The following is a 10,788-nucleotide window of genomic DNA, read 5'->3' as shown; positions in this document are numbered from 1 at the left end:
ATATGCACTGTATTCGCTAACCAATTATCCTCCATTCTTTACGCATGACCAGATCATCTCAAAACACTCTGGCCAGTCCTTTGACCTACCATAACTTTTTTACCATCTCTATTACGTACCTGCAGATGTCTCTCCCTTTCTAAAACTCTTCCTTATTACATATATTACACAAACAGTCATTCTCATCAATTTCCACCTCTTTTTATTGGATTCGATATTCACACTATTTTTGTAAATGAGAGTTAGATCAGCGATCCCTTCGTACATCTTTTGTAATTATACATGTATATATATATATATATATATATATATATATATATATATATATATATATATATATATATATATATATATTATATTTATATATATATATGTATATAGAAATATAATATATATATATATATATATATATATATATATATATATATATATATATAGAAATATATATATATATATATATATATATATATATATATATATATATATATAGAAATATATATATATATATATATATATATATATATATATATATATATATATATATATTAGTTTGATGTATAAATAATGTGTAAATAGCATACTAGATCTCATAATAATTATCGAAATAAAAAAACAAGTGTCAAACTATTTCCTCAAGAAAATATAGCAAGGACTTCAGCTGTCATGCTGACGTACTCTTTCCTAAAGAGTGGCAGGCGTAAAACCCCAGGATTTAAAAGTTTAGCCACAGTTCTCTTTGGACGACGAAGTTCTGGAGAAGTGTCAGGGAAATGGGCCAAATCCCTTTATAGACACGGCATTAAAATAGATGGCCCCAGTCAGGTGAGAAAGGTACCGGTCCCTTGATGTTTAAGCTAACATCAGAGTCATCATTATGCGAGAAATGCAGAGAGAAGGGGGGGGTGGTAGACTGATAGGGTCCACACAGAGATTCTTCTCCTATTCAGTGTCATGGCCACGTGTTATAATGCTCCAGAACTGTAGTAATGTGTACTTGAAAATGAATCATTCTTAGCACTTTGATTTACTTCAAGGTGTGTCAATCCAACGCACTTCACTTCAACAAACAAATTTCCAACCGCGCTCAAACACTAACATGTCATGTTAGGCGTTCATGACTGAGAAATAACCTTAAGGTAATTAATCATCATCATCATCATCATCATATTATTATTATTATTATTATTATTATTATTATTATTATTATTATTATAACACAGTAACTTAGATTAGGCAAGAGTTTTTAGTATTCCAAATCCTTAACTTTAATCATATACTGAACTTCAGCTTGCGAATATACAAATGCAGCTATAATTGGATAAAATACAATTACAAACAACATGTCCAAGGTACGCCTCACGAACGACAAATCACACAATTTTGACTAACAATTCTTTCAGGGATTGACAAAACAAACAAAAGTCTCACCCTTAGGAGCAGTCATCCTTGAGATCAGTCTGTTAATCTAAAGAACAAGATATCTAAAAGAGAACAGATGGACGGTCGACATCCGGTAATTCAAGGAAAAAGGAGAGGAAAAAATTCAAAGCGTTAATCTTCAAGAAGCTAAAAGCAGTGATTTGTAGATCTTCCAGGAATTCAATAAAAAATCAAGGAAGAGAGAATGAGCTAAGAATGGGAAAGGAGTAAAAACTAAAGGTTTAAAAAGCATTTTACTGCATAATAACTTGTCAATAGATGGGAATAAGGGATCCCACTTACAAAAAATGGTACTTATGAATATTTACCGATGATGGAGGAGGATAGGGGGAAGAGACAAAAATGAACCAAAAAAATAAAAAAAGAGAGGAAAAATCACAAAAGGGGAAGGGGACGATGACGAAGGGGATATTACAACAAATTTTGTATACGAACTAATAAATTCGTTAGTATGAAAAATGTAATTCAGGGAGGAAATAAAACTTTGAGTAAGGAGCAATAATTCTCCTCAGCGAATTCCCAACAGGAATTATCATTGATATATGCATACTCAGAGATTACTGAACTGTATTAATTCACTTCAATCAGTACCGTGAAGGTTTTATGAAAGTGAAGTTGACTTAATTATGGGAAAACTGACATTCCTGAAAAGGGTTTCAACTCTATTCGTGAATGTTAACATACAGCATAACATTGAAGCTCACATTAATATACCTTAATACGGAGACTTTTATGAGTAACAAGTTAACTGGCACTTGGATTCAAAGCTTTAACTAAACATCAGTTCATAAGAAACAAGATGAATTTTCAATACTGATTACGTGTGCAAGTGACAAATCACAATCGAAGTGGCAACTGAGATCTATACTTTTGAGTGCAAGATCTAAAGGGGCGTTGGTTGTTGCTTCATGTTGTTGTGCCAAGCATTGCCAAGTGAGGCAAAAATGACTCGGCTAATCCAAGCCTTGTTATGAAAATGACCACCCTTGTTTTGCTACTCTGTCTAAACTACCCAATTCTGCAAAGAGAATTAGGCAGAGAGGTTTGGAAAATAAGTATCAGAAACCCGTTAGCAGTTAAAATATTTACCCCCACCCCAATTACTAATACTTCCCGTAGGGGGGGGTAGTGCCTCATGCGGTGCACTGTAGGCATTACGTAAGGTTCTTTGCAGTGTGCCTTCGGACGCTAGCAGCAACCCGTTTCGTTCCTTTTACTGTACCTCCTTCCATTTTCTCTTTCTTCCATCTTACTTTCCACCCTCTCCTAACAATTGATTCATCGTATAACTGCGAGGTTTTCCTCCTGTTACACATTTAAACCTTTTACTTTCGATTTCCGTTTTAGCGCTGAATGACCTCATAGGTCCCAGTACTTGGCCTTTGGCCTAAATTCTATATTCAATACAATTCAATTATTATTACTTGTTTCTGCAATTATTTGTTTAAATCGGCTGTGGGCTTACGTTCCGTACTTCCACAATTACCATAAGAAAGCCAACGGCTAAATAAACCTGTTAATTCCAACAGGAGTCGTCTTTAAAATTTCTCATAATTGACTGTCTATCTCCCTGTTGGACATGACCACCATCACAGTTTCTTTAAGCTTTCAGTATATTGCTGAAACTGCTGTAGAAAGCTACAAAAAATCGTATTTTTATCTAACTTTCTGTAGGAATGTTATTAAACAAGGTCTGGCCTAAGACTTTATTCCCCGTTGCCAAAAACATAAGCAGTGAGGTACATCCATATACTGGGGATACTGAATGACATAATTATTATTATTATTATTATTATTATTATTATTATTATTATTATTATTATTATTATTATTATTATTATTACCAGTGCGCGGTCAAATCCATATGGAGCAATACAAAGCAGCTTGTTTCTGTCGCTGTAAATGATTCTAACGAAATGCAATGTCTTTAAGAAAAAAAGACACCAAATTACTCCTTTCTTCTCAATTTTTATGCCTTGCCGCATACATTATGTGCCAACAAAAACTATTTAGCAAAATAAAATAAACCTATGTTGCTGAAAAGCAACTACTCTACTACTGTATTTAATACATTCATATATAATATATATATATATACATAAAAAATGTATATATATATATATATATATATATATATATATATATATATATATATATATATATACTGTATATATATATATATAATGTGTGTATGTGTGAGTGTCTGCGTGTGTGTCTGTCTGTGTGTACATTTGTGCGAAAAGTTCTCGAACTGTCATAAAATAGACGTTGTTTCAAGGGGACATTTCAAAAACGTAATCAGTGTGAGTCGCAAAGTAATTCGATAAAAGTTAGGAAATTGGTTTTTAATTATCGCCGCTGGGTTTTACCGCTGGGACATGGCCATCCATCAGTGGAGAAACATCTATTTTTGTACTCATTTACAAAAAGCCCCACACAGCTCTGCAACATTTCAGCACGAACGGTTTTAGTTCCTCTTTAAACTTGGATGCTGTACATCGCTTTAGGTGATGAAATATTCTGTAATTTTATACTTTATTCACGCAGGAATAATGAACTAGGGTATTTGGGTCTCTATCCCGTAGGAGGGTAGTGCCGTCAGTGCAACTCATGCGGTGCACTGTAGGCATTAAGGTACTTTGTAGCGTTCCTTCGACCCCTAGCTGCAACCCTTTTCATCCCTTTCACTGTACCTCCGTTCATATTCTCTTTCTTTCATCTTACTTTCCTCTCTCTCCTAATAATTGATTCATAACGGAACTGCTAGGTTTCCCTCCTATTACACCCTTCAGACCTTTTTACCGTCAATTTCCGTTTCAGCGCTGAATGACCTCATAACACCAGCGCTTGGCCTTTGGCCTAAATTCTATATTCTTTCTATCTGGGACTCTCGTTCTTTGTTTCTATCTCGCGAAGTCAAACGAACTATCCGTCCGTTCTCGATGGCGGAAATAATTGTGCTGCCTCGGTTCTTTCATACGGAGTTTACACAAGTAACATAATTGACTCTTCTCTGAAGCTTTCAGTTAATTGCGACCTAGTGAAGAGGGACTTCCAAACTACACTTACGGTCTCTAATTTGCTGCTAGAAAAGATACTCAAGGCACTCTTCGTTAGGTAAACCACGTCAGAGGTGCATTAAGTCCTTTTGTAACTTTTACAGCTTAACTATTGAGAGACAAACTTAATGTTTGCAAAATCTGGAGAAAAAAGGGAGGTTTTCTTTAGTCTAGTTGATAACCAGTCCATTATTGCCGGAAGTCTTTAAATTGCTTTCTGGAAAGTTTACTCAGATCGCCATTATTTTAAATTAAATATATTATTTGGTAATTTTTTTCAGTATTTAACTATAGGAAGACCCACTTATCAGTAGTAAAGAACATGCAAAGATAATAGTTCTGTTTTTAAAAATGCTTGAAATCATGGTTATCTTCCGTTTTTTAACTTAGGAATTAATAATTTTTTTTTTTTACTCATCTTTCATTTCGTTCGTTCAGGTATTCCTACTCAGGTGTTCATCGAGATGTACCTGAGAAGTTTTGGTTCTATCAACCCCATTCACATGGTAAGTCTTTAGCTGTCTCCTTTTCATGGTAGAAATTAGTTCTTATGATTATCGTTTATTTAAAGGCATTTTCATTACATTCAGAACATTTATATGTTAGTTTAAAAGTTTCTTTGCTTCGAAATTGAATTTAGATTTTGATGTCTCCTACGTGCGTTATACGTTAATGAAGACTTTCAAACTTGATAAATACTCTTGATAAAAAGGGGATTAAAATAAGATATTTTTTTCATTATTAACTGTTTCATTGTAGAAAGACTATAAATAACTATTTAACGTACGCTGCAGAATCAGGAATTATCGGTTATCTAAACATTTTCCGTCTGAATAGTGAAAGAAATAGAAAGCACGAACGGCCTATGTTACTTATATTATGTCCTGATGTACATTTATATCAACAGTTTGGGCAAACAAACAAAACGCGAGTTAGATGCTTAAAACTTATCAGAATCCCAAATCACACTTGGGCCACGTGACTCAGAAAAAACTATGTGACGAACAACTTTTGTTGTTCTGTTTTCATGGTTCATGGTTTTATTTACATTATTATATATATACAGTATATATATACATATATCTATCTATCTATCTATATATATATATATATATATATATATATATATATATATATATATATATATATATATATTCATAGTATATGTAAATAAAACCAGGAACTATTAAAACAGAACGGGTTTACCGCCGACCCCCTTTGTTAACGAGAGAAAGTTCGCACATTAAATGATTAGTGAAAAAAAATAACTACATAAAGTGCGTCGCAGTTTCTACATAAGAGATGAAGCCATTTAAAAACTTAAGGCTAATAAGGGCTTCAAACGATTCTGATTATGAACATAACTGGAATGACAGACGGACGTAAAGAAAATACCAAAGTCACAAACTTCATTAGAAGCAGTGTAATAAATCTTCGTGATATCAATAACTGAAGAAAGATAGAGTTTTCTAAGTAATTTGCCCTCGATTCCTTTTCCTGTCAAGAACAGATGGAGCTAATTATCCGAATTTTAAGCTTCATGCGTGGTGTGAAACGTACGTAGCAGGAAAGTGATTTTTCCCGGGATTAGGAAGAATTGAAATCATGACTGAAGTTCGTGAAACGAGGAAATAAGGAAAACGCCTAGTTCCTCCAGCTGGGTTGTTTAACCTTCCTTTTATCACTAGTCAGGTAACAAAAACCCTGTATTAGTCAGTTTCATAACAATATCTCCATTTTACTTACCATTCTCTGTATCTTTTAATTACAGGACTACACAGTTGACCTCTACCTTCGCCAGCGATGGCTAGAATTTCGCTTTTTGAACAACACTCTAACGAGGCCCTTAGACCTGAGTGACCCCATCCTGGTGAAAATGCTTTGGAAACCCGAGGTCTACTTTCCCAACGCCAAGGAATCGGATTTCCAGTATGTCACCGTTCCCAACGTTATGTTGAGGATTCATCCGGATGGCACCATTCTCTACATTTTGAGGTGAGGAGAGACGTACCCAAGTGGTGCTTGTGATTCCTATGTCACACGCACACACACATTATATATATATATATATATATATATATATATATATATATATATATATATATATATATATATATATATATATATATATATATATATATGTATGTATACACACACGCACACACACACACACACATATATATATATATATATATATATATATATATATATACACATACATACACACATACACGCACACATATGTATATATATATATATATATATGATGAATGTATTTCTGTGCATGTAAGTATACATGAATGAATGTATGCTTGCTTGTGTATCAGTTATCAATATAAACCTCCACCACCCATCTCAAAAAGTCTTCAGTGCCAAATTTCCTTCCTCAAATTGGAAACAAAGGAAGTCCATATACTTAGAAGTCCCTGTAGGGGTTAGTGCCGTCAGTGCACCTCTCGCGGTGCACTGTAGGCATTACTTAAGTTCTTTGCAGCGTTCCTTTGGTCCCTAGCTGCAACCATTCTTATTCTCATTTTTTCATCTTGGTATCCACGCTCGCCTAACAATTGTTTCAGAGTACCACTGCGAAGTTTTCCTCCTGTTATTTTCAAACCTATTAATTGTCAATTTCCGTTTCAGCGCTGAATACTGAATGACCTCATAGTTCCCAGTGCTTGGCTTTTGGCCGAAATTCTAAATTCCTTTCTTCATTCCAATATACTCAGAAGTGTTAAGTGCCTCATTTGGCATACCGGGAAGAATTATCTGCAAATCAGAGTTTTTATCATCGTTATTCATAATGTTCAAAGGGAATAACCCAAAAATGACACTGACTTACTTTAAGCAAGCCTCCACTGAACAAAATGTCAGTATATAAAAAGGAAGATTCAGGGCCAAGTGACAAGCGTTGAAACAAAAACAAATCAAAAAGAAGTCATGCGGTAGAAGAAAACAAAAGTTTTATTAGTTGGGTAGTTGTATATCTTCCTGACTCATTTGCAAAATGAGCAACAAGCGCTAACTCTAGAGGCACAGGCAGAAGAGATATTAAGTTTCTTGAAGAAGTTTGTTGAAGAAGGTCAAGAGGAAGGTCTACCGATAATGGATGGTCTAAACCATACTACTAATTCTTCGGAAGAGAGCAATAACTGCTTAAAACAATTTTATCCTGAAGATTCCCAGACACGTCTGGCATCCAAGTAAAAGGTCCATATTTCAACATGAGTTGCCAGGAGAGATAGACCCGTAGGATTCGAGGCTGGTTAATCAATAGTTCTAGTTTTTCTCGACTTCAAAAGTAAGACTGAATGATTACGCGAACTTCTTGTCAAATCTAGATCTCTGAACCACCTCATTTTGCATAAAGGTTGCGCAAATAACTCCAACGAGAGTTAGATCATATGCATAGCTAGACTTTGAGAGCAAAATTCCAAGACATGGAGTAACCAGAAGCATTATGTTAAAACTCGCTAGAATGGCCATTAACAACTGTATTGCAGGTCAGTGTGGGAGATAATACACATTCTCTGGTGCTAAAGTTTCCAGCTTCTAAAAATCGGATCTAAAAGGGTTTCAGTGGCCATATTACTTAGTTTGAAACCCTGTTGTTTCGTCACCTAATCAATACTTATTTTAACGTACTTTTTATTAGCTGTCATGCATTTATGGTTTGCATATATTCCGTATATAAAACCATATCTTTATACATCCATTTCTCAAAAAGAACAGATAGAGAGAGAGAAGGAGATTTTTAAATAATGTTTTATGGGATCACATTATTGCTTCCGGGTAAGCGAAGATCGTCTTCAGGAAAAACATAATCAGCAATATGAATCAGATTGTTCACTGAAACATGATCTTATTAAAGCAGTATATCATAAAAAATAGTGATGCATTAATGAAGGAAAAATCATGAAAAATTATTTACGTCATAATTAAGGAAAACAGCTTGCCCAATAACATTTCCGTGTACGAACTATTAGTAACAACTGGGTTCGAAATATAAAATAAGTCTGATCTTTCGACATCATTTAACTGCACTGCACTGATTTTATGAAGATCTTATGACTTCAATGATAATTTTTGAAATACTTTCTTGAATCCAAATATAGATGTTTAAAGTCAGTACTAAATTGAGGATCACCCTCTCCTTAATCCATTAATTATTATTTTTTTTTAGAAAATCTCATCAAATTAAATGAATAAATTTTAATATTCGGCAGCAGGTTATTGGACGCTGAGGCTGGATGCATAAAGAATCTATACCTTTAAATAGCGCATCAAGCAATGCATTAAACCTCATAACATTTTCTTTTTTTATCCACCAATTGTTGCCTGTCATGAGATGTTCATGTAAGCTATTACAACAAATCTCTCTCTCTCTCTCTCTCTCTCTCTCTCTCTCTCTCTCTCTCTCTCTCTCTCTCTCTCTCTCTCTCCAGCGAAAAGGAATATAAGCAAATGATTTCGTATTTCTCTTCCTCAGGTTAAAATTAACTTTCTCCTGCATGATGGATCTTTCGAGCTTTCCCCTTGATCATCAGACGTGCTACATACAAGTTGCCAGTTGTAAGTATTTTCATCAACCGATTTCTAAATGATATAAGTGTGTGTGCATGTGTAAATGTGTTCTATAAATTAATATGTATTTTACTAAATGTACTGAGAATGTTGTTTTGAACCAATATGGAAGGTGTACGTCAAGGTTGAAGGGAAGTATGACTTGTTTTCGAAAGTGCGACCCTATTTTGAGGGAAACATTTGTCAGCAGTGAAGGGCTTTACTTATTCTCCTCAGCATCAGGAGGTAAATTAGTTAGATTCAATTAACTGATTAAGCCACAGTACAAGGTTGGCATGAATAATCAGTTGTGGGGTTCAGAATCGCTATGAGCTGGCGCAGTACGATCTTGTTTGTTGAATTACGTTTACTTTGAATGGAAATGATTATCCTGGAGAAAATAAGTTTAGACAATATACTTATTTGAACGTTATTTCCGAAATTACTTTCAGGGGAAATTACTAATGTCGAAAGTCGTTTTTCATATATAGCAAAATAACTTAAACAGAACATCAGAACAATTGCGGTTTATTTGAAGAACACATCTTTAGTCTGATACATACGGGATGTTTTCCATGCGTCAGTAATGCGTTATGAATGTAAAAAAAAAAGAATACCCATCGAACGTAAATAAAGTATGCTAACTATAGCAAGCCAGTCTAACACTTGCTATGCAAAATCATTTTCCAGCGTCACAGAAGCTACTAAATCACACTAGTATCTAGATTGTGCTAATTACATGGTAAATCACGGTGCGGTGTATACCTTTGCTACTCAAACCCTCTTGGAAAGAGTCATAACGAGTGCCTGCAAAAAAGTAGCTAATTATGCAGTACTATGCCTACTTTCAATACTCCGTTTGTCTGGTTCAACAGGATTTACCGATTAGCTATGTAATTTGGCGTCGCAGCAATACAGAAGAGTAGCTTTACAGCAGGGATCGTCTCACGACTGTCTGCGATTCATATAAGAGATTGAATTGCACTCCTGTTAAAGAATAACCTCAGGAAGATTAGAGGAGTAGCAACTTACAGTTGCAGTTGAAAAAAAAATGTTTCTTCCTCTTCTTAGAACAGAAGCAAGCCTGGAGATGGTTACATATATCAAAAGACTTGTGCTAAGGTTACGAACAAACGTGAGTAGCAACAACTCTCTTGGCTAGAGTTACGCAGTTAAAGCTCTTTACAGGATAATGAGCAACAGCCGCTTTCAACCTCGAAATGGCTTAATGACAGCGGTTCTGAGTGAGAATGTAAGGTGCTGACGTAAGGGGCGGATGTCACACGTTACATGATGATATCAATGGTACAATGTTAGCAAAATCAATTCATTTATTACTTTTAAGCAGCTGTTAAAAAAACCTGACCATATCTAGGTACATTCAAGCCACAGAAAATAGGTAATTTTCTTATTTGGACTTGTCCGTGAAAGCAGGTCAGTATTTCAGACTTCAGATGGCGTTCCTTCCTCTGCAAACATGAGTCCATTCTTGAACTTTCTGTCGCTATATCCTTCTTTTTCTTAAAATGTTCTTAAAGAAACTCAGAATTTTTACCACTGAACTGATTCACCGTTTCGTTCCGTAGGAAGTCACATACTGTCTGTTTTTTCGGGAAAAAAGTATTTCACTAATTAATGAGAGTTTTTCACGGAAATATGCATTTATTCGTACTCGAAAGTTCTGTCGAAACTAATTTTCTGGAAATAATGAACCATAATTGGCGAAGAG

At 34.7% G+C, this 10,788-nt stretch overlaps 1 protein-coding gene across 1 annotated transcript in view; it reads left to right on the top strand.

Annotated features, from left to right (window-relative positions):
• LOC136832887 (glycine receptor subunit alpha-4-like) overlaps positions 1–10,788 on the top strand; it is a 159,717-nt gene that overhangs the window by 130,346 nt on the left and 18,583 nt on the right. Inside the window, exons 5-7 of the mRNA XM_067094545.1 lie at positions 4,938–5,005; positions 6,271–6,494; positions 8,986–9,068. Coding sequence (XP_066950646.1) covers positions 4,938–5,005; positions 6,271–6,494; positions 8,986–9,068 — 375 coding nt within the window. The remainder of the gene's footprint in view (positions 1–4,937; positions 5,006–6,270; positions 6,495–8,985; positions 9,069–10,788) is intronic.

This window comes from Macrobrachium rosenbergii, chromosome 50, assembly GCF_040412425.1.
Source record: "Macrobrachium rosenbergii isolate ZJJX-2024 chromosome 50, ASM4041242v1, whole genome shotgun sequence".
In the NCBI taxonomy this organism is placed as follows: Eukaryota; Metazoa; Arthropoda; class Malacostraca; order Decapoda; family Palaemonidae; genus Macrobrachium; species Macrobrachium rosenbergii.
The sequence above is the reverse complement of the archived record's forward strand: the minus strand, read 5'-3'. Positions and strand labels throughout refer to the sequence as shown.